General features: G+C 38.7%; 1 protein-coding gene across 7 annotated transcripts in view; it reads right to left on the reverse strand.

The window, feature by feature from the left end:
- Positions 1–22,870, reverse strand: part of larp1b (La ribonucleoprotein 1B) — a 39,510-nt gene extending 16,640 nt beyond the window's left edge. For 2 of the 7 annotated variants that reach the window (XM_084742730.1, XM_084742728.1), the window contains exons 1-11: positions 22,105–22,870; positions 18,691–18,752; positions 13,606–13,662; positions 11,537–11,768; positions 9,265–9,438; positions 7,497–7,622; positions 7,037–7,205; positions 3,794–3,938; positions 3,201–3,378; positions 1,333–1,514; positions 1,074–1,151 (exon numbers count right to left, since the gene is read on the reverse strand). In XM_084742730.1, coding sequence (XP_084598856.1) covers positions 1,074–1,151; positions 1,333–1,514; positions 3,201–3,378; positions 3,794–3,938; positions 7,037–7,205; positions 7,497–7,622; positions 9,265–9,438; positions 11,537–11,768; positions 13,606–13,662; positions 18,691–18,752; positions 22,105–22,447 — 1,746 coding nt within the window. In that variant the 5' untranslated portion in view covers positions 22,448–22,870. The remainder of the gene's footprint in view (positions 1–1,073; positions 1,152–1,332; positions 1,515–3,200; positions 3,379–3,793; positions 3,939–7,036; positions 7,206–7,496; positions 7,623–9,264; positions 9,439–11,536; positions 11,769–13,605; positions 13,663–18,690; positions 18,753–22,104) is intronic. The other 5 variants (XM_084742731.1, XM_084742729.1, XM_084742734.1 and 2 more) reach the window with 5 other exon arrangements.
- Positions 22,871–24,540: the final 1,670 nt, after the last annotated feature.

Consider the following 24,540-nt stretch of genomic DNA (forward strand, 5'->3'; position numbering starts at 1 on the left):
CTGAACAGTGGAGCAAGTTTTTGGGTTGTTCAAGGTTAAAAGGAATGAACTTTAATTATAGAAAAAGGGAGAGGGAACAATGATTCAATATGACAGGTAGAAACTAGTGTTTTATCTCAACTGCAGCAAAAGCTACGACTTCAAAATCTAAAATAAAGATAAGCCTTAGTAGGCTTGCTGCAGTAGTCTAATTTACTGGTGTTAGTCAATGTTTAAGCATACACTGATTACATTACTGATCGCCCACCACCACAGTAATTTTGCAATTTTTAAAATCAGAAATAAAACACCTTCTGTTCATTTTTATCTATCTGCATCCAAGGTAATCAAATAAGAAAACTCCTAATGTGTTATCAATACTAAGTTGGCTAACAGATACTACAAAACAACTGCAAAGTCGCAGCAGAGTAACAGAAGTCAGATTTGAAACTTTAGTCTGTGGGCTAATCACAGCCTGACGAGGGTTAAGGACAATGATAGAGTACCAGCATTGTACCAGCAAAAGTGAGTATGCTGTTGATCAGTACATCACCATGACGGTGCTAGCTGGTGCTAATTTGTCAAAACGATGAGTAACTTGGCTAAACCAAGCTAGCTTTTACAAGGAGCTAACATTACAACCGGCATGTTAGCATTACTTTACAACTCATCTGTGGACGTCAGCTACAGTTATGTTTTTGTCTGAAATCTTCCAGTCACTTTCATAATTAACCAGTAGCTGGTTGGAGGCTAGTGCTAGTTTCCCACCCTGAAGTAAGCACTCTAACATTACAGATTTATTTAATTACAGAATTAAAGTCACCCCTGTCAGCTACATTAAATTAATAAATAATTTTTCACGATGACCATTAGTCATTCATCATACTTTGCACAACATAAACACAGTTCGCCAGGAACGAACGGCGAGGGACGTTAGTCAGGGTAAGATAAGATATAGGGTGAAAAATAAATACAACGAATATGAAAGGTGCATGAGAGAAATTTGAGTTATGAGAGTGAATATGAGACATGAAATGGATGAGAGGCGCAGAGGTAAAAAGGTGATGAGCAAGTGAGAGCAGGAAGTACTCAACTGCTAAGGGGAGGCAGTCAGGTTGGAGTGCTGAGGGAGGAGAGGAGCTGACAACACACACATCATCACTGACATGCTGCTGCCAAAAGGTGGAGGACACAAACAGAGACGAACAGCAGGAAAGGACAGGTGAACACAGAGGATGGAGGACGTGATATGTAATGAGAAACAGAAAAAAGGGATGAAATGGAAATATGACGCTTTAAAGTTAATAATAAGCAGATTAAAACTGTTTGCCTCCCTGCCTGTTTGTTCTGTACCTTTGCCTTTCCAGAGGGCTGTCTGTGGCGTTTCTCCACCTGGATCCAGGCGTCAGGGTCGGCCTTTGGGGCGTCCTTGGAGGCGTCTGTGGCGGGGAGTGACTCCTGGCTGGAGGAGCTGGGTTCAGTTGAGCTCTGAGGCTCAGCAGACTCAGGGGGAGTCTTCTTCACAGGCGATGAAGCTGAAAGGCCCAAAACACCACAGTGAGACGACCTTCAGCACAGCTTTAAAATCACACATCACACTGTCAGCTCGCATTTAACCACAGAGGTGTTAAAGACTGAAATCTCAACACTGCTTAAAATTCTGTGTCTTTAAACGTGGTCAAAAATAGAAGTCATTAAAGAGAGGAGGAAAGTCTGAAAGTTTGAATTACATGTATCAGAGGTAAAAAGTTTGTTGTGACATGCACACTAGAGCTAAAATGACTTGTCAATTGGCAAAAATATTAAGTGTACTTAAATAATAGAACGGGATTTAAATGCTAAAATGACAAAAATCCAGTGGTTAAACCTTCTTAAATGTGATGATTTGCAAGATTTCATCGTTGTCTGCCGCAAAAAAATGAATATTTTGGGTTTTAGTCTGTTGGTTGGACAATATAATACATATAAAGAGGCTAAACTGCATTCTGGGAAAATGCGATGGACATTTTTCACAATCAGAATCAGGCTTATTAGTTTATAAGAAGGTTTACGTACATGAGGAATTTACCCTGATGCTTTGGTGCATGACAATAAACACAGCAAATAGAAACATACCCAAAAAAGAAAAAGAGAGAAAAGAAGCATACACAGCATCACGTGAAAATAATTGGTGTATTTATCAATAAAGAGCATTATTTGTTACTTGCAGCACGAGTGATCACTAATTACTAATTCCTACTAGGGCTACCACTACATTATCAGTTCATGGATTCATTGTTTGACCTATGAAATGTCAGAAACTATTGACAGCAACTAGTTCTCACAGCTCAATCTGACTTCTTCAGATTGCCTGTTTTGTCCGACAAACAGTTGAAAACCTGAATTTATTGATTTTACAAAGATATAAATTAATGGAAAGCAGCAAATCCTCAAAGGAAGAAGAATTTTCTGGAATTGTGAAGAAAAATGGCCTCAACCAATCCTTTTCTTTCATTCAACTGCTTGATTAATGAATTAATCCTTTCAGCAATAATTCATACAACTCAGTATCTTGCATGCATTAATTAGTAATTATAAAACTGCTTGCAGAAAAAATTACTAGCAGGATGAGGCTGATGATATTTTAGATTTTTTCTTTTGTCATAAAATCCCATGAAAGACTGCAATGTGTTCTCAATCTCTCAGTGCTTTCTGACTTCCCTGCCCTATCTGAGTGACGCAGCCCCAAGTTTTAAATTATTAAGAACTTACCAAATATATACGTATAGTTGTTCTTTCTTTTTTTAGGGCTCAGTAATTTCCTAAAACAGCTGGTCACTGCAGGTTTTATCAAACATGACTCAAACAGAACTAAATAGTACTGGTTGGGGACTATTTTCAGCTGCAGATGAATCTACATTTGGTTCTCTAATGAGTATTTGGGGCAGCAGGACGGTGTGCGTGGGACTGAGTCAAAATAAACAGCAGCGTGTGTGTTCATGGTGGTGAAACAAAATGTCAGCCGGTGCAACAGTGAGGCTCATTGGTGTGTTTTCAATATTTTCTGGACAGCAATGGACCTCCAAGGCACAGAGGAAGGAGATAAATCAGGCTCTGGATACACAGATAATAGTACAACACTAGATAGATCCATTGTTGATTTTGGTCTGTGTGTCTGATTTGCTGATTTGCTTCATTTTGGTGTATAAAAAAACTGAGCTAGACTGAGATAAAACACTGACCGGAGTTTGTGGAGTTGAGCGTCTGTCGAGGAACGAACTCGGGACAGTTGATGAGCTGGGAGAAGTCGGTCCGAGGGGAACCCACGATGGGCGGGGTGGGGATGGGCCAACGCTCCGGGTCGGTTTTGCAGCGAACCTTGTCGTCCACCAGCTCCACCTCTTTGCTGCTCTTCAGAGCCTGGAGAGACAGGAATGATTTTTATTCAAACAAGTAAAAAAAAAAACCCACATTTTCCTATTTCCAAATCCCAGATTATAACCAGATGAAGATGGATTTGAAGAACGTGGTTTTCATTTGTTTTTTTTCCTGACTTTTTCTTTCAAATTACTTCAAAAGTCACTGAATGCAGCATGCCATAATTTCTCTTTCTTGAGCGTCTCTACAAATACTATCAAATTTTTCTCATTAAGGTGTTAAGCAAACACATGACTGAAGGTGTCGGTTATCCTGACACTTGAAATGTAACCAGGAGCGAAGCAGTGACAACATTAAACTGATCCTGAGGGGAAACACTGCAACGGAGCAAGGAGCCTAAAATGTGTGGTTTGAACAGCTGCACCCATTGATCTCAATGATGATGTGAGATTATTACCTCCATGATGAGGTTGATATCCATGGTGAGGGCCTGCACTCTGTGGAAGCTGGCGATGAGGGAGATGGGGAGGAAGCCCTGCGCGTCCATCTTCCTCCTCAGGAAGAAGTCTCGCTCCAGGTTGTGAAGGCTGAAGTAGTACTCACTGGACAGGAAGACATAAAAAAAACATCAATCAATCATGAACATACTCTTAGAATTAAAACCGTGTCTTAATCAACTAAGAGACCAGCTGCTAATTGAATTGCTCTCGTAAAAGAACTTTTAAATCTTCGATGCAATTTCCTGAATGAATGAACCTCAATTAACTTCAATTTTGCAGGAATGACAGTCTCTGATTTAAGCCTCAAAATCTGAGGATTTGTTGTCTTTCTCAGTTTTAAAAATGGTAAACTGAATACATTTTGTTTTTTTGTAGAGTTAGCAAGACAAAACAAGCAATTTCAGGCATCACCATGGAAACTGTCATTGACATTTTACACTACTTCCCGACATTTTGTAATCTTATCAATTGATAATGAAAATTGTTACTAAACTTTGAACACATCGTTTTCTGTGCAGTAGAAAATAAATCCTACAAAGTGTGATGAAATTATGTCTTGCAGCAGTTAGCACTTTGACCGGGTATCATCTGACATTTCTTAAAGTGCCAATATGACACCCGAGAATGGATGGGTATCGAGAACCAGTACTAAACCGGCATTGATTCTCTGGAACAGAAACATCGATAAGCTTCTGAACAAACAATTCTGCTCTGGTATTCATATAACGTTACAACAGCTGACAGGATAAAATATTCAAAAGTGTGGGTTCACTTTACTGAATTTAATGGGGAAAAAAAACGGCTAAATGGAAGAAGTTTAACTTATTTCTGCACAAAAATATAAATAAATATCAGTTGAATATTTTCTTTATTTGATAGTATATCAATTCAATTTTATTTGATAGATCAATTTGATAGCTGATTAATCGATTTATGCAAAACTGTCAAATAATTCTTCTAAATGCTCCTGTAAGCCACAATAAATATAGAATCATCTACCTAGAAACCAAATCTGTAGTTGGAAGAGCTTCTCTGTCTACTGCTTGTCACACCACTTTAAGTCAATACAACACACACACGCGCCTGTACGTCGAGCTCAGCCTGCAGGCAGTTTGCAGTCGTCGTTTCATGTAGAGAAACGCCGGCTGAGCGAGCAGCCTGAATAACATTGAGGGAGACGAGAGAGGAGCAGACAAGACTGTCCCTTCTTCCTCCTCTCCCTCTCACCCATCACCACTCTCTTTCTCCCTTCACACTCCTCCCCCGAAACATTTTTTTTTTTTTTTTTTTTTTTTTACATTTCCTCGCTCAGGCCTGCATATAATTCATCCCCTGTCCCCTCTGAGGCTCTTGGGCTATATTTAGGAGTCCACCTCACCCTCCACTATTCTGAGTCTGCTGCTGCAATGAGGCCAGAGCTGTCAGTCAGACGCAGCACTTACGCTGCCCCCTGCAGGACACGTCGAACCCAGAGGAGATTTACTGACTGCACGTGCTCTGTTCACCGCATATCATTCACACACACCTCAGACCCGCTCTGTACAGACACAATCTTCACCTGTTTGACTCTGCAGGAAGGAACTGTTGGTTAACACACAACATTTTCCACCTCAATCTTTATCCATCATACTGATAAATTACTGAGGCCAAAATGTCATTACCTGCTTTACTGAAGAGCTAATTAGGTGTAGATTACACTGCAGTCTGACAGAGCCACATAAATTAAAGCACTCAAAGTAAAGATATGATATGTTTGATGCATAAAAAGATGCTTTTCTAACAATATTCCTACAGTTTCAGAGGTGGACATTCACCAGATTATATTAACAAGCTTTGAGGAAAGTAAAAAGGAAATTGCCATTGGTGGCAACAAATAAGGCTGCAACTAGTGATTATTTTCCTTGTTCACTAATCTGGCGATTATTATTATTACTCCTTGATAATTAATTAGTTGTTTGATCTACAAACTATCAGAAAATGGTGAGAAATGTTGATCAGTATCTCCAATAGCAATTCAGTTAAAAATATTTAAGAAGCTGGAATCAGAGACCAAAGACCTTTTCTTAAAAAACTATTAAAACTGATTAAATTATTTATTTTGCTGCAGCTCCAGTGCCACAGAGCTAGAAGCTCTGAACTTTACTCTTTTACTCCAGATAATCATTAATAACCAAATAGCTTCAGCCCTAAAGTTATTATTTACATGAGGCTTGACAGGTTGACAGGTTGAAATTATATTGCATATGATGCTTAAATCAAAATTAAAGTATAATTACCACCTCATGGTTTTATGATTCTATCAACCAGCCATTTATCATTTTACATGCATGTCTGTCCAGACTCACATGATATGTGTAGTGAAGACTCTGTTCAAGTTCATAAAAAGGTGTTTAGTGTAATTATAATCACTATATTGATATGTGTAATTCCAGTGAATAATTTCCAGTGAGAAACATGCTGTCTTCACTTAGAGAGTCTTCTCACCGAGGACTGATAGAGAACTTCATCACGTGGGGCAACAACAATCACCTGAAGCTCAATATAAGCAAAACCAGTTAGCTTGTGGTGAACTACGGTGCTTCAGATATGGATGTTGCTGCAAAAGAAACTACAAATTCTAAAATGTGGATGCTTCACACACACACACCACTCACCACATCTTCGACCCGGCTGCAGCACAGCAGATCTAATCGATCACCACAGTTTCCATGTGGGCACCACACTTCCACTTTCATACATGAAATATGATCACAATCTCTCCTTATGTTCCTGAATTATAGTGTTGAATAACGGTCAAAAACAAAAAAGAGTACAGAACATTATGTCGTCACAGTGACGATGACCTTTGACCTTTTGGATATAAAATGTCATCACTTCATGTCATTTTTTTTTAATCATCAAATTTAGTTATAATTAGCATATGGATGTTTGAGTTATGGGCAAAAACGTGTTTTGTGAGGCCAAAGTGAACTTGACCTTTGACCTTCAGTCTGATCAGATCAGCCCTGAGTCCAAGTGGATGTTTGTGCCAAACTTGAAGAAATTCCCTGAAAGTGTTCTTGACCTATCGTGTTCACAAGACTGGGAACGGATGCAGGGATAGACAGATGTTCAATCCAAAACATAATGTCTCCGACCACAGCTGCTGCCAGCGAGGAGGCATAAAAACATGAGAAAAAAAAAAGTTGTCAAATACTCACATTTGGCGTTTGATGTATTCTTTAAGAAGCTTTTCATCCACTGTGTACATCTGGACCTTGTTGCCATCATCGTAGTAGTAAACCATGTTGGTGCCGAAGTCTGAGGGGACCTGAACGGAGCCGTCAGACGACTGAGAGTCCCGGAAGCTCTGAGAGTATTCATAACGTCCTGGAAGAGCAGGAGAAAACAAGAGGAGAAATATGAGAAACAGTCACTGAACCGGTGGTGCATGCTGAAATGTTGTTTAGGAAGTGAAGGAAAACATTTTTTAAAAGCTAAACTGCATCCCATTTTCTCTCATGCTGTTACAAAAGCTGCAAAAATAAAACCATGACTGAAAACTGAAAACGGACAAAGAAATGACACATAATAGAAATAGAGGAGGTCCACTGTTAACTCTTTAAGTGGAAGCAGAAAATAACACTGACATTTACATTTGGCAAAACTACAAAAAAGTACCTCTGCCGCGACCTCTCCCGCGCCCACGACCTTTCCCTCGGCCTCGTATTCCTCCTCGAACGCTTCCACCGTCGCTTCGGACGCTGGCGTTATCGTCACCAAAGTCCCGCTGCTCTCTTCTCCAACCTGTCAGCAAGAAACAAGAAAAACACGAAAGCTTTGAGTCTTTCTTCAAAATAACATCTGACGTGAAGGGGAATCATTTTAGAGACTATGATCTTGTGATAAATGAGCAGCTTGATATAAAGCAAACTACTGCTGTGTGAATGACATAAAAAGAGTATTTAAAAAACATGACCTGTCAGATGATCACACAAAATGTGGAGAATCTAAACCACATTTTTGAGGTGACAACTAACAATTATTTAGCGCTGAGTCATCGTTTCGGGTGTGAAAGGTCAGAAAATAGTAAATATTTCAATCACGATCTTTAAGATTCCAAATTGACATCTTCATATATTTAGTTTTGTCTGACTGGTACCAAAATATATTTAATTAACATAACATAAGCCAACGAAAAGCAACAAATTCTGACATTTAAGAAGCTGGAGCCATTAAATATTTAGCCTTTTGCTCAACAAATTACCTCCTATTACAATTCAAAAGTGAGGGTGTCTGAACTGTGGATTATAATCAACTTTTGCAGAGAAAATCTGTGTGCATCAAGTTATGGTTAAGTAATGTGGATCGATGATTAGGACACTGGTTATTACTGTTATAATTTTTAAAAACTATATTTTGGGATGTTTGAGATGACAGTAGAGAAATGACAGGAAATAACGAGAGGAGATGGGAATGACATGCAACAAAGTAGGGGTCGACCTATGTTTTTTTTCAGGGTTGACACCAATAATTATCATTCAGGAAAACTGATAACCAATATTTGGAACCTATTTACATTTGTAATAAAATTAAAGTTAGAATTAATTCCTAGAATTACAATAACAAACTCGACTAAACTTTTGATTATTATCTTAAAACAAAAATACAGTGAGCTGTCAGCAATATTTCTTTTTAAAGAAGTAGACTCCTTGAAGTTATACGAAATTATATAAAACTAGTAAATTTTAGATTTAGCTTTTAAATATATGTTTAATGATAGCAGAAGTGGCAGCTGCATCAGATAAAAAGGAGTGCATTTTTTAACTAATGTGTCTTGATGCCTGGTGTCTGATTAGTAATTATTTTAATTTTGTTTTCTCTTCCAAACAAATGTGGTAAATTGGGTTTTATTTACATCTTTCCTGTCTCTTCCTTGGACTTGATTCTAGTGATGCTGAAATCAGTGTGTCAAACGTTATTCTAACCAACAGTAATGACTGCCAAAACTCTGAAAATAATACCAGGATGTAAAAACAAAAAACAGAACTTTCCTTTAACTGATGTTTACATTTTCTTGAACGTCTCACGAGTAACACAGACTGAAAAGAGGCAGGCTTCGAATCGCCTGTCTGGTGCAAAAAAAGTTCACCAAACAAAACACATCATTGGGAGCAAATTAGTAAAGGTTTTAATTTGGTTAAAAGAGCATTAAAGGTTATCAGTATGTCAATTTGAACACAGCTTGATATCTATGCCACACTTTCATTCTATTATTCATTAGTATGGAGAAAAAAAGCATGCAACATCAGGAGAGACAGACGGCAGCGGGGAAATGTGGTGAGCAAACATGAAATGGAGGTCAGCGAAGCCAAACCAGCGAGTAAAGAAGCAAAAACAAGAGACTGAAGACGTGAAGAGAAAAAAAACTGAGCTGCTGGCCACTTACTCCTGCTGCTATCATGCGCCCTGTTATTATGGAGTGTGTGATTGGGCGACGTGGGGTCAGGTGAGTCGCTGGCCGGCTCTGTGTCTGAGCGCGCCGGGCCTCCGCCGGGCGTCTTGTCGCCGTCGTCCCGGGACGCCTCCTCCAGCGGCAGAGAAACCCACTTACGTTTGTTACCTAGCGATGATTGCACACCGAAAAAAAAAGCTTGAAGAGTTCTGTTCCAAAACGCTGGAAATTAAGTTTGGAATAAATCAAATCATCAACCCGTGTCTCTAAATTAAAGATCCACTTGTTACTAAACTTCAGTGTAATCCTCTCACTGCAGCACGCTCCAAAAACTCGCTTTCTGGAACTTTTTCCATTATTTTAAATTAAAATTGAGATTAAAAATGTCTTCCTCTGAGAGGAACAGGTTTTTAATTATTGGCCTACTCACATTTCCCTCATTATGTTGAACTCTACAGTCAGGGACAATCAAAATGTCTAAATTGAAAGACTGGTAACTTAAAACCTCTATAACAATAATGAAATATTAAACCTCCAACCTGAAATATTCATTCAAGAATATGAGTCAAGTTGTAGCTTGAAAGCCTCACTTGTAAGAGTTCAAACAATCTTGCTTTTGGGGAAATAAAAGACGAGAAGTAGGTCAGTTGGCTGAGTTGTGACATGTTTCTAACTCGATATTACAAGAATGTGCTGTCATGTGTAACATACTGTACATTAGGCCTCATAACCTCCACCGAGGAGGCTATGTTTTCTCTGCCAGTTGTTTATGTGTTTGTCAGCAGGATTACGGAAAAACTACTGGACCAACTTGGTGGAAAAGTGCAGCCGACAAAGAACCCATTACGTTTTGTAGCAGAATCACAGGGTGGACAGACTGATTATTTTTCACTTTTATAAACACTGACAGGTCTGTGCCACCAGTGTCTACGGTAAATTGAACTGAACTCCTCATGCGCATGTGAACTCGTCTTAATTAAAGTGAACACGCAACCAAACAAAAACAGCCACGTCAAACATGACTGCAGAAACAAATGCAGAGGTTGTGTAAGCGATAAAACCAAAGTCTAAATTATCCTTACTGTCATTTCCAAGTCGATATAACCAAAAAAAAAACAAAAAAACAATTTAATCACACCCAGACATGAATAATGGTTCCACTTGTATATTTGCACAACGAAGGAGACTGGACTACTGGTCTTGGCGGAGGACCACGCTCTCCAAGTGCCTTTCTACTTTATAAAAAATGTGAGGTTTCAAACGTTAAAAAAACGGATAGGAAGGAAACATTTGTCCTTTACACAAAATTATGCTTAGTTTTTGCTGACTTTTGGTCTCTTAAATTCCTCCCAACGATCAATTCAGTCTAATCTAAATTATCCCAACTGCTTTTTCCAATTCAATATGTACAAAATAACTCCATTTAATCATAACCAGACATAAACAGTTGTTGTTGTTCTCAAGTGAGAGGTTGTGCTAAGACTTCTGTCACATCATGAGGGGAGGCATATCTGACTGGTGTTTTGGAGCACACATTTTATGAAAGGGGGAGGAAGCAAAAAAGAGAGAAGATGGCAGCTTTTTATATTTTGAGGGGTCTTAAGAGACAGCAGGGAGGCATACACTTGTTGAAAAACCAAGAAAAAGTGTATTTAGCATAAAATGTGACCTTTAAACTTGGAAAACTCCCAGTTTAAATAATTCTGCATTCCTGGCAAAGTTGTTCAGTTCATTTTTAATCTATCTCAACTCAACATTTTAAGATTTCACACTAACAAACTATTTTTAAAGCGTGTGGGAATCTAAAGTGGATGATATCAACTCCTCTTGGAACACATCTCTTCCCTTTATCTCTGGTTTAGACACTCTGACGTGATGAAGTTGTCTGTTTCTTTCAAACTTCTCTTTTGTTTCTAGTTTAAATGTCTATAAGATAGGAAGAATCAGGGTGAGAGCCACACGTATGATTTTCAGAGCACAACATGCATCAATCTGCACCAATCAGCAATTACCCAACCATCATCAATACAGTTATCGACATGCTCACTCTGCAGCAATAAGGGGTACAAATCATCGCTGTCAAATGAAAACATTCATCTCCAGATGTGGTTAAAGTAGATTCTCACTGCTCAAATTTAATAACTTTCACATTACAATCAAATTTTAATTAAACTTGACATTCTTGAGATGAATCTTTTCATAATTTCAGACCATTTTTTAAAAAAGGATGCCACTCAACATGCTTCAAGTGAGAAAAACTCCTCACCCTCACCTCCTCGCTTCTTCACGGTGGCGCTCTTGGCGTCCTGTCCCGTCTTGGACTCCCCATCTTTGGGCAGCTCGCCCAGCGGGTCCACCTGAGCCTCCTGGTTCTCTTTGCTCTCGCCGCCATCATGGCTGCTCTCCGATTTTCTCTCCGGTCGCTCTCTCCTCTTCTCCTTGTCTCTGCGTGAGGAAGGAGGCTTCTTTCCGTTGTTGTTGAGGACATTTTGTTGCTGCTGGAAGACAGAGAAACCAGATCTTACTTATACTTTTACAGGATTAAGTGCCCTTTGTTTTATTATAAAAAATCACATTTCAGGTTTGAGATCAGGCTCTTGATGCGAGGACTAAGAGAAACCATTTAACTTTAAACCTGCTTCTGTCTCACCAAAAAACTCCATCAAACAGAGTTTTCTCAGGATACTTTAGTAGGATTTTAAGAATATTTTAGCAAAATTATGTACTTCTAAGGCATTTAAATTGATCTGAAATGGATTTTAGCCTTTCTGAATCATCATCTTCAGTTAGCACTTCACTGTGGAATAATCTACCACCATCAATTAGATCTCCTTCCTTAGGTATAGCTTCTTATTTATGTCTGTATGTAGTTTTACTTGATCATTTCTGTTCTTTCCTGTCTTTTTTTATTTTTTGTAAAGCATGTTGGTCAACATTTGTTGTTTTTAAACATCCTCCATAAATGAACTTGACTTAAAATTTAAACTACACTAATCTGTGTGACCTAAATCGCCAGTCACGGGTTCCTGAGATAGAAAATGTGATTATTCAAAACATAATTAAAAAGAACAGAGGTAAAAAAAATATAACACACACTAATGCTTAATTTTTACCCATTTTTTCATCTTCAGGGTTTCTGGATGTTTCAAAGAGTTTAATTTAAAACTTTTTTAAACTACGAATGCAGTTTAAGACTTCACGTCAATTCATGTCAACTCTAGCAAAAGAAAGAAAAAAAGTATGACAGATTTAGGGATGGTTCGAAGCAGTAGTTGCAGGAGTTAACACTGTTAATGCAGAGGGGGTCCACGCTGGTTTTGTTTTGTAGTTGTTAAAGCATGATCAATACATTTTTTTCCTGAAAACACGAGATCAAATGAGACCAAAGTAATGCAACCCTATATGAGTAATGTTAATTTAATAATCAAACCTGTTAAAACCGTAATTAAGACATTTTAAGATCAAAAATTCAGATCATTGTATTTTAAACTTTCTAAGGACCTGCAGAAACCCTGTACTTTTTTCACATCTTGTTAGGCCTCTTAAATTCCTTAAAAGAATCTGTGAATTAAAAATCCAGTTACAGTTTAACTCACAACTCATCAGGAATGGTCTCAGGATTTTCTTTGTTTCATATTAGGGGATCACAATCCAAAGAGCCATAAGAGGATTTTGGGGAACGAATTTTTACTGTCAAATTTGGTTGTTTTTAGGTCTAGCAATGATTTTGACCTGCACATTTTTTTTAAAGCAATACAATATAAACTGCAAAAGAAGATTTTCCACTGGTGTTTTAAATTTTAAAAAGCTGAAGATCACTTTGTATTTATTAATTTTAGCAAAAAGAAAATATACTTCAGGCACTCCTACACAGAGCAAACAGACACAGGACAGGAGCCTGTGAAGTCAAACCAGTCAAAAATGTTTTAACAATTATACTGACGAAATAAAAGCCATTAACATAACTTTTCCTGTTTCTTTGTCTAAGAATATTTAAAGACCATTGTGTATGCAAAATTTGGACTTTAAATCACTGTGGAGACCAACTGCAGAGAAAAATCTCAAATATTTCTGCATGTTTTTAGTGCTCCATCTAGTGAGCAGAAATCAGAAAACCTCCTCTGTAATCCAACCAGTTTGTTCAGTAAAAGTAAAACAAGCACAATTTGTTGCCCTAAAATGTTTGATTAACTAACATCACACGTACGCGCGCGCACGCACACACACACACACACACACACACCACGCACGCACGCACGCACGCACGCACGCACGCACGCACGCACGCACGCACGCACGCGCACACACACATCTAACCACACACACTTATCATACCTCTTTGGCCAGTTCACCAGGTGTGGGCCAGTTTGTGATATCACTGAAGTCACTTGACTGTAAAATTGAGAGAAAGACAAAGAAATTAACAACAACAAATGGACCGTCACATGTCACTCTGTGTTACCTGGACCCGTTTTGCTTATTTTAACATTGATCAGGTAGAATCCCAGTGATATTCTGGTAGAAACCAGCTGGTTAGGAAAAGGAGGTCAGTGCTCCATCTGTGGGGAAACTGCAAACAACAACGATAAACAGGCCGAGTCACTTTCCACCACTGCGAATATTGTAAATTTGGACAGACTGATATGAGATCAAGGTTAGACGGACGAGGGTCACAGTTACACTCAGACCTGCAGAGGTGGGCAGAAAATAAAAACTTTAATCACAATCGTTCTAATGCAGGTGGGTCCCACAAAACGCTCTTCTTTACATTTGGATACAGGAGCGATGGAAGGAAACTAAATTCTTCCTTCAGGGTATTCTGGCTTTTAAACAACTCTCACTGATGCATGTGTACTGACCGAAAAGTTTCTGTCACTCAGTAATACATATAGTTAAAGGATCACTTCACTCAAACCTTATAAGAAAGACTATTTTTCCACTTTATATTAGTGAAAGATGGCAAAAGGAAATGCTACTGACAACCTCTGATCACCACAAGACACAACACAGCAGTTTAAAGTCTAATCTTTTATTTATGCCAAATAAAATTTAACCCCTTGTTTATGTCTGTAGTTTTACTTGATCATTTCTGTGTTTTTATTTGCCTCTTTGTAAAGGGCTTTGGTCAGGGTTTGTTGTTTTTAAATGTGCTCTGTATAATGTGCATTTCTGTATAATGTATAATGTTTACGATCATTATAGATGCATGAAACACAAAAAGGAAGCATTAATGTGTTGTGTGTCTTTGTATTTAACCACCTGTTAATTTGAGAGTTAACAGAGGGCTTAAATTGCATGTTTTGCTTTTGGGGTTTTGTTTACAGTGCTTGTGAACAAACAAAACTTCTGTTTACATTCAGTTTTGCTCACCTAAACACTCTGTGTGTAGCCTTAAGCTCTAACAAACGTGTTAAATACATTTTCTTCCTTATAAAACTTTTGCATAGTAAATTTTTAAAGGGTCAGTGTGTAGGGTTTAGGGTGAACGTAAAGAAAGAACACCTCGATTCATTCTCCCCTCTAAAGCATGTAAGAAAACAGATAGTGGCTGTGAAAGGCTGTATCTGGAGCTGGTGTTTGGTTTGTCCATTCTGGGCTACTGTAGAAACATGGCAGTGCAAAATGGAAGAGACTTCACATCCTCTATGGATATTGATTATGGCCCAACATTTTTCTTAGCAAGTTTCCCAGCAGGAGTTGGTAGTGACAGAGACAATACAGCCCAAACCCCGACGTAAACCCATGAAATATGTGAGAAATATGGCCCGACCCGACCCAAACCCGTTGGGTCCCGTTAGGACCCTACGGATTCAGGCACAGATCTCAAGCTCTATACTAGAGGTCAAAAATTTACAACATAACTTGGAAAATTAATTCATCAGACTTCCTGGTCGAACTTCTGCAGTCTGTATACCTTGATGTATATTTCCAAAAACATTGCCCACTGTCAGTCAGTATTTCTGAGTTTTATTTCAGCAGCATCGTCGCTATATTGCATATAAAAGTAGTAAACAAAATATTTTTGAAGTATTTAGCTGTTCCTGCTCAGCAACCTAGAGCTATAAATAAAATAAGATGTTGGGCAAAAATTAACTGAGCGCCTGGCTGTACTTTCAAACCCACTGGAAATTTTGAGAATGAGTTTTGACCCTTTGAGGGTGCTGTAGCTTGTCAGTTTGGAGTGCTGAAGTCAGAGTAACAGATTGAGTGAAGAATGTGAAATCAGCAGCTGTCTAAAAGTCTGAGCTCACATGTTGTTTTGTTTTAAGCCTGTGAAGAAAAATGGCTCAATTAGTTAAGATACTATTACCATGATTGTGATGCTAATTACCGTTAGCTCATTAATGATAATTCCTATTATGTGTTAGCACTGAGCTAACGAACTAAGCGTGAGTTATGTATTTATATCTATAAAAGCGATTCTTCAGGATTTGTGAAAAAGAAAAAAAAAAGGCTGACAGTACTTAAGAGAATAAATTTTTGCACCCACCCCTAACATTTAAGCTGTATCACTGTGTATTACATTGAAACTAGAAAACATAACTGTGTTTTAACAAAAACAACACACTGAACACATTCCATTGCTTTAAACTAAGTTTGATTATTTTTTGCAGGAATTTGCAAACGATTGCCACACTTTCATTTTGTGATAGTGTGTTCATCTGGTAAGAGAAAATGTTATACTTGCAATCAGAGATCTCGCTGCCTATTGATCACCTGAGGATTTCTAAATGCAAGTTAGATGCTTGGACAAACCTATGCCCCTTCATTTTTTTTTCCAAGGACACACCTTTTCAAATGTGATGCACATGTCACCGCTCCAATATGAAGAACCATGCTATTGATCTTGGATTGGTTCTGCAACTCAGGTTTGTTTTGATGCTCCAATTGTTTCCACCCAGTATTGACAACAAAATCTGGGAAACTGTCCTTAGTCTGCACTGAGTAAAACTTTAAGAGACTGTATTGTGAGTCTTAAGAGATTATGGACCAGTATGTGAGTACAGTGCAGGTTTAGTGTAAACTGTAACCTCTGACACGTGACTGTGACTTTGGCCATGAAAATGTCAACAAGTTGCATTCAGCAGGGTACAAGTGAAGCAAAAATCCACTGTGTGTGTCCTGCTATAGCTACTTCAATACAGTCATGTTAAAAAAAAAAAAAGTAAATGAAAGAAACAGTAAACTGTAGCATTAAAGAGCCACAGAGCTAATATACTAACTGGCAAATGTGTTTACTTTTCTCGGTTAGAAACTTCAATATTTCCTGTTTAAAAAAATAATCATTACCTATTTGAAGTTGAGATGTGTTCATTCAAATTTTTATTAATTTTCAACCATTTGGTTCCCTTTCAATCATTAGAAATATTTTAAAGAAATGCAGTGGAAAAACTTGTTGGAAAAAGCAAACAAAACAGCCAGTCAGCAGCTTAAACCGGCAACGTTTGACTAGTGGCAGATGTTAACTTCCCATCCTTCATGTCAGAAGATACAGTGGTTAAATATGAACACGTGAGCCTGAGACAAAACACACAGGCTTATTTACAGGTGAGAAATAGGCAATGTTCAAACACAACTAGGGCTGGGTACCATTCAAAAATTTTCAATAAGAGTACAGATACCTTGGTTTCTAAATGATCCTTTTTTCTACACCAATTTTATTAAATTTATTTCAACAAAAAGAAAATTACATCACAAATTATGATACAATTACTTCAGAGAAGCAATAAAAACAACAGTTAAAGTAAAATTAATAACAAACAGCAGTCTGACTAATCTGAAGAAGAAGAAGAAGAAGAAGAAGGGAATAACTGTGTGGGTGGCGTTCATGGTATTGGGAAATAGTAGCAGACCTCTTACTGAAAGAGTAGCTTGCCTGGTCTGACCACCAACTTCAGGAGTTTCTCTCCTTTAACCTGTCGGTGTGTAAACAAAACCACGCCTGACATCAGGCAAAAGCTGAAGCTCAAAAGCTCTCTGCCTCAGCTCCAGGTCATCCCACTCCATGGCGGCGAGGAAAGGATGCGCTGGGACTATCTGAGTGGACATTTAGGTGAACAGATTCACTGACAAGCTAACAGCTTAGCTGCACTGGCTAGTTAACAGGCAGCACATAAGTAGCCAGCGGTATAAAAACAATGATCACCTTCTCTGTCATGTTCTTCCTGCATGCCTCTACTAGGGTTGTGCGACTATGCAATTAAACGTTGGCACCCTCACTAGTTGGTACCAGAAATACTAGTCTGTTAAACTATTTATCAATATTTTATTCATATACAATGCCTGTTAACTGTTGCCTCCAGGATTTTATGCAGCCATCCGCCTCTGCAGAAGCTTCGGCAGCCCCTCTCACCCAGCATGAATGACAGCTCGTAAAACCAGCACAGCTTGTCAGTATTTTCTATGTAGAAAACAAAAATAAGCAGAGCAGGCTGCTGCTGCTAGCACTGCTAACATTAGCCACACTGCATGTCAGTCTGGCCGCTAACATTAGCTCTGAGTAGAAGATGTCACTTAATGAGTTGTTGTCATGTTTTGTCAAATAATGTGCAATACTCATGTTGCACGGCGTAAAGTGCCTCACATTTCAGCAGCATTTAAGATATGAATTGGTAATTGCTGACTGTGACAAAAGACTTTAAATGAGTCTTAATACACACAGGTTTTTCTGACAATGTTTAACATTACCAATTAATAAACTGCTCAATTTGAACTGCTTTCTGAGTGTTTTCTTACTGCTAGACCAGTCGACTGGTCTAAATCAAAATGTGAAGCCGCTACAACATGTAACTTTAGACTGCAAATCACCAGCATTATTAAATCTTTGTACAAGCATGCTCTGTGCGAATTTGCTTATTGACGCTGATGAGTAGTAGGTATCAAAATTTGATACCAAAGGACGAGACATGTTTCAATACTTGATAGGATCGATGCAATTTGAACAGTGCCGGAAAAGCATGGAAGTTTGGTACCCAGCCATACACACAACTATCACTTATTTTGCCTATCATGACCAAAAGCTCAATTAAAGGGACAGTTCACCCCGAGTTTTGGGGATAAGGCACTAAATTGCACTCTGAAACTGCTCACAACATGGTCTGTGGATTATCTTGTGTAACCGGCTCATGATTTTTGGAAAAAGATGCTAGTTTGAATTTTTTTTTAAGTCCCACTGTATTAGAGAGAAAGCAGACATCTTCTATGGCTGCTATCTCCACAACTTCCAGAGGAAAAGTATGTAGGTTGGAATTTAGGGGTGAACTCTCCCTTTAAACAACAGAACGAAGTGGCAACTTGTATTTGAACACCTGATGTTTGTGACATTTTTCAAAGTCTAACAGAGAAACTTCAGTAGCTCTAAAATGGAATAAAAGCATTCCTAAAAAAAAAAAAAAAAAACAGAAAAGTAGGGACATTTACCTTGCTGGATTTTCTCGTTCTGGGCTTGCTGGCACGGACGACTTTCAGAGCGTTTTGTTGATCTGGAGACACAAAATCAATAAGTGTAAGTGACATCATCATATTTGACAAGACGAGCCCAAATCCAACAGTTCTATCCTTTTTTTTAAACACCCAGAATCTAAAAACACCAGCGAGCAGGTTGGTTCCCTGACAGGTTGCTCAACACTGGGAACATTGGGAATATCTGTCAGTAGAGAATTAATAAATATCCTCCCCTAAAGGGACAGAGCGACTGAACTAGTTGAAGGTGTTTTGTGTACAGCTAGTGGCAATGTACGGCTGCATCTCTGCAGGCAGCTGCAGGCTGGGAGTGGCCCGCTGCAGCCCGACAGTCCCTATCACTCTGCAGAGGATGGTCGGATTGATAAGAGACGCGGGGCCGAGGCTTCCACATGAATGGGTGTATGCCTGACTGACCCTGCAGCCAGCGTCCACCCACAGAGCTCGGTTGTACAGTAACGCTGTAAAATGATTCCTGTGCTCTCGTCAGTGTCAAATGCTTCAAATATAGCTCCCCCTGGTCACTGGGTGCTCTGACACACATTCACAACTCAAACTCACTGACTGTCTGGATTTTACCAAAGCTACTGTTTTCTTTCAGAGCCAACTGTTGCTTATTTAACACCAAATAAATGTGAACACAACAAATAATCAATGGTCTTATCAATAAATTCTTACATGTGAAATGAGCCATCTTATTCTTTTCAACAATTAAATTGGGACTAAAATGATTAGCTGATTAATCAGTTAGCTGATCAGACAGATAGATGGTGTATCAATCCAATTCTGATGTCTGATGGTCCATAATTAAAGGGGTGCTCCACCAATTTAGTATTAAACCTTAATTAAGTTGAAGGGGTTTATAATATAATAATAGTTAAAATGAAAGCAGGCACAGCTTTTAGTTTTTAGGACAAACAAAAAACAGTAATTGCACAGATCCTACATTTCCCATAATGCAATAGTGACTTCCATTAGACACCCCCTACTTGATCTTTCAAACTCCACATCCTGAGTATGTAAGTTGCACTTTTTGTAATAAGTTTAAAGTTCAGTTGAAACTAGGATAACACCGATGACATCACTATGACATCACTGTGGTTATTCAGTAGAAGGCGGCTCACTTTATTAATCCCTCTTGGGGAAATTACATGTTTTCACCCTGTTGTTCTTCTTATAGACACGCAGCCCTAAAATAAACACACATGCACAAACAGGACCTGTAGACATGCATCAATGGAGGGATGTCAGAGTGAAGGGGCTGACGTTTACAGCACGGCACCGAGCAGGTGGACTTGAACCAGTTACCCTCAAGTTCTCAAGCCAAGCCCTAATGGACTGAACTAGTAGCCCCCAAACTCCCTCAAGAGCCACAAGAGACATAATACAAATGTTTTTAAAGGCTAAAAAATGATTTATAGTTCTATGTAGGCTCTCCACAGAGCCGACCACGTAGCATAAGCAACTTGTCAACTCCTTTGTGAACATCAGTACTTGTGCAGCATTATGTGTGTGTTACTCTGCAGTTTCATCACCAAAATGCTTGGAAGTAGGGCTTGAACAATCACAACATTTGTTAAACATGAAATGTGTGTCAAAATACTGTCATACTGCAGAGATGTCCTGGCCTACACGTTTTTTAATGAAAATAAGAATAACAATGTAAATAGTATCATTCCCCATAATATCACAAATCATATCGCAATTGCAATAACAAAAAGAAAGCAGACCAATCACAAATGTTGTGGCATGTGTCACCGCAATGTATAAATACAGTTCTGGGGAGGTGCATGTCAGGCTACAAAGGCTATGGCGTTCTACTTAGAAGTATGACCTGAGGTTATGTAGCAGTCCTTATGACAAGTAAATTAAGCTTCATATATAAAGTCAGTGAAGCACCCCTTTCATTTTTTCTGTTGTTTTAGATGTTTAACTACTAAAAGATTAACCAGAAAAATAAACGATAATTGATTTAAACTGTTGTTTAAACATAAAATAAGTACGATTTGTCAGTTGTTGTTTGTAAACACACCAGAAAGACAGTTGAGTGAACATTTCCAGGATATCATATATATGTTTCGGGTTTGTAAAGCATCCCGAGCTGCAAAATAATCAACTATTAAGTTAATTGCCAACTAGCTCGACAGCCCATTAACTGTTTTGAGTAAATTTGATTAGAAATAAATATCCAAATTCTCTGTTTCCTGTTTCTCACATGCACAGCTCTCCTCTTATATGGGCCTACTGGGAATCTAACCAACTCTTTTTCATGAGCTGTTATTTGACTATCAATCTGTTGATCACTTTCACTATTAATCAATGAGGTGTTTGGTCATAAAATGTCAGAAAATGTGGCTCACTGTTTCTGAAAGCCCAAGATGATGTTCTCAAATGTCTTGTTTTGTTCACAACGCAAAGATATTCAGATTACTGTCATTAAGGACTTAAGAAAACAGAAAATATTCACATTTGAGAAGGTGAAACCAGTGAGTTTTCGATATTTTGTTTTTAAATTAAGAGTACTTTACCTTTTTTATTAATCAATTAGCCAACTTATCACTGCAGCTCAATACATGTCATTATGAATCTGAAAGTGTGGACTTCAACTCTCTGTTCAGACTAAGCAATCTGGATTCAGTTCACTTCTGGGGGACGTGGTTTTCATTCCCAACACTCAAATTACAATCAAAGACATCCAAAGTAAATATAATCATTAGTTTACAACCCGATCTTACTATAACTGCTCCACCTGTCCGGCCACCTTGTTCACATACTTATGCTTTCACTAGTGACAGTGGAGAACAGGCTGGTGGGAGGAACTGCAGGCAGCCAGGCCATTGGACATGCAAAACGTGTCTTTACAGCAAGCAGCGGCAGCAGCAGCAGCTAGCCTGGCTGTCTTAGCTTCTTTACACTGACACAGCACCAACTCGAGGCTGAATATGGCTCATATTGTAGCTCCTCTGCGTTGTATTCAGCCATCATTGGCCTTAGCATTCTGTCACTGGCATTTCCAAGAGGGGAAAGCAGTGGTGGAGTTAGCTGGCTGTGGCTAAGTTACAGGCAAAAAGAAGTAGCAGTTGTCAGCAATCAACACGTGGTGCTCCGGAGCAATCCGAGCACAGAGGGGGATGGGGCAAATATGCCACCATCAACACCTCTTCAAGTTTATGCACTTCATTCAACATCAAAAAGCCCAAATTAGGTATGACAGAGATGTGGAGAAGACATTAAAGAGAATTTCCCTGCAGTGAAGCTGTCAAATTGCAGCAACAACGTGCTCAGACTCTGTTCCTGCTGCTGCTGAGCTATAACTTTATTGTACACTACAGCCATGACAATCTGCTCTCATGCTTTTAAAAACCAGCTCACCTTTCTCCTGGGAGCTGATATTGTTGATGGGGACTCTGCCCGTGGTCCTCTTAGTCCACGGGTTGACTTTCGGCGGAGGAGCCTCAACAACTTTCCTCTTCACCGTCTCCACAGCCGAGTCAGCGTTGCTGCTTTGGTCATTTTCTTTATCGTTTTCTTTGCATTTCTTGTGCGTGTCCGCCGGGCTCTTGGTTGCCTCGGAGTTGTGGCCGTCCGCTGCTTTCTTTTCCGAGCCTTTCTGCCCCTGTTCTCCCTGCTCTTTCTCGGACTTGTTTTGGCTCTTCTCCCCGGCTCCGCTGGAGCTGCTGGCCGCTGTCAAACCCGAGTCAACCTCTGTGGACATCCTGCTAGTTTCCTAACAGCGCACGGTGTTAAATCCAGTGTGATTCTTTGGTCCTTGCTCTTTTATCCCAGAGAAAAGTCGCGAAAAGCTCAGGGGGAGACCACATCCACAACTTGAGGTAAACAACTTTTGGGCTGGACCTCGCTAGCCAGCTAGCCAAGTAGCTCCTGAAGCTAACTGTTAGCTAGCTAGCGACCATGCAGAAGTCAGCGAGCCCGAGCTAAATGTTGTCGTTTTCCGCCCTTAGCGACAGTTTCATATCAACAAGTAGTCACCTCTGAGTCTGTAGTCGGCCACCATGCAAACGACACACGTTGAATCGCTTCACCTGCGAGTTTCTGTAACTTTTAAAAACAACTCCTACAGCGACCTCCTCTCTGTCTGTCTCTGTTCAACTCCACGCGACCAGCTAGGAGCTCGTGCAGCAGCCAGCTGCTCTCTGCCTGTAAACAGTGACTCTGCTGCCCCCAGTGGCCGCATAGAGGTACTGCAACACAAATATTTAACTGAGTGCAGCACACAGTAGTGGAAGACGTACTCAGATGTTTTATGTAAGTACATTTAGTACTACCACAGAGTAGAAATACTCTGTTAGATTGCACACAAAATAACACCAAAAGTACAGGTGCGGCGTTCAAACATTTCATTACAATTCCTTTTAATTTTATTCCAAAATTGACAGGTTGGTTTATAGCTCTGTCTTAAAGGGACAGTTGACTCCCAAACTCGAAAATACATTTACCTCTTACCTGTAGTGCTATTTATCTGTTTAGCTGTACAGATTACTGCCTTTTCTCCAGTATAGAGGAACTAGATGGCACTTGGTTTGTGGTGTTCAAAGCACCAAAAATCAAATTTGAAAAATTCAACAGCAATGTCTCTCTCCAGGAATCATGACCTGGTTACTCAAGGTAATTCTTGTAGAAGCTATTTTCTTTCTAGTAGAACGAAAGTAGTTCCAGTATTTGTTATAGAAAGAAAGTAGTAGCAGTTGCAATAAACCCCTTCAGAATAATAGAGTTTATTTCACAATAATGTCCTGCTCTCTGTGCATTTTCCTGCTTATTACATGGTTACACACCAAAATAAAAATCTTTAATTTTACACAAAACATTGATTTAAAATGATTTCACTAAAAAAAGAGACTTAATTGATTTGATTTGATGTACATTATCCTTTACATTACATGGGTACTTACCAAAAAATATTAATTTGACATAATATCTCATTTGAAAATGATCTTATGGATTTAAAATTTATTTTATTGCTCCTCCAGGGTCTGTGGTCACAGCTGTGTCCACAGTAACTGTCTGTTCTTCATAGCAACAGTCTGCTACACAAAAATAACAGACCTTAGAATACTGTAATCGACCAATCAGAATCGAGTATCTACCAAAGGTGTCTAATAATGTCAAGTAAATGTAATGGAGTGAAAAGTGCAACATTGGCTCCCAAATTGTAATGGAGTACAAGAATAAAGTTGCATAAAACGGAAATACCCAGGTAAAGTACCTTAAAATTGTACTTAAGTAATTGTAAATGTACTTAGTCACATGCCACCATGGGGATTACACATATGGAAAACATCTGTACAGAGGTGGAGGAAGTATTCAAATTATTTACTGAAGTAAAAGTACTGTAGCATTACAAGAATATTAAACTGCATATACATTATACACAACAAAATGCATAAATAAATATTTTTTCATTATTTAAAATTTTATTTCATACATTTTGCTTGTTTGAAGTGCATCACTAATAATTAGCTTTGTATTAATTGATCAATTGTATTTATATTGTTTTTTTTTTCTACCTTAGACTGCTGTCATTTAACATTTGACAAAACAGTAATAAAAACCCATAACAGTGGTGATTTTATTTTATTTTTATTCATCTATATTTTTAACTTAAATTTGGCTTCATCTAGATGGATATTCTAAGACAAAAATAACTTAATATGAACCAAAAATAAGACACTGCAATACAATGAATGTTTACTGACACATTACAGGGTCAGTCAGTGTTAAATCATGTTGTAATGGCCAGTAATGAGTAAAGTAAATAGAAGTCAAGCTGTAGAATTAATTTCACCC

The sequence above is a fragment of the Lutjanus erythropterus genome, chromosome 18, assembly GCF_056507025.1.
Source record: "Lutjanus erythropterus isolate fLutEry1 chromosome 18, fLutEry1.hap2, whole genome shotgun sequence".
NCBI classification, from domain to species: Eukaryota; Metazoa; Chordata; class Actinopteri; order Lutjaniformes; family Lutjanidae; genus Lutjanus; species Lutjanus erythropterus.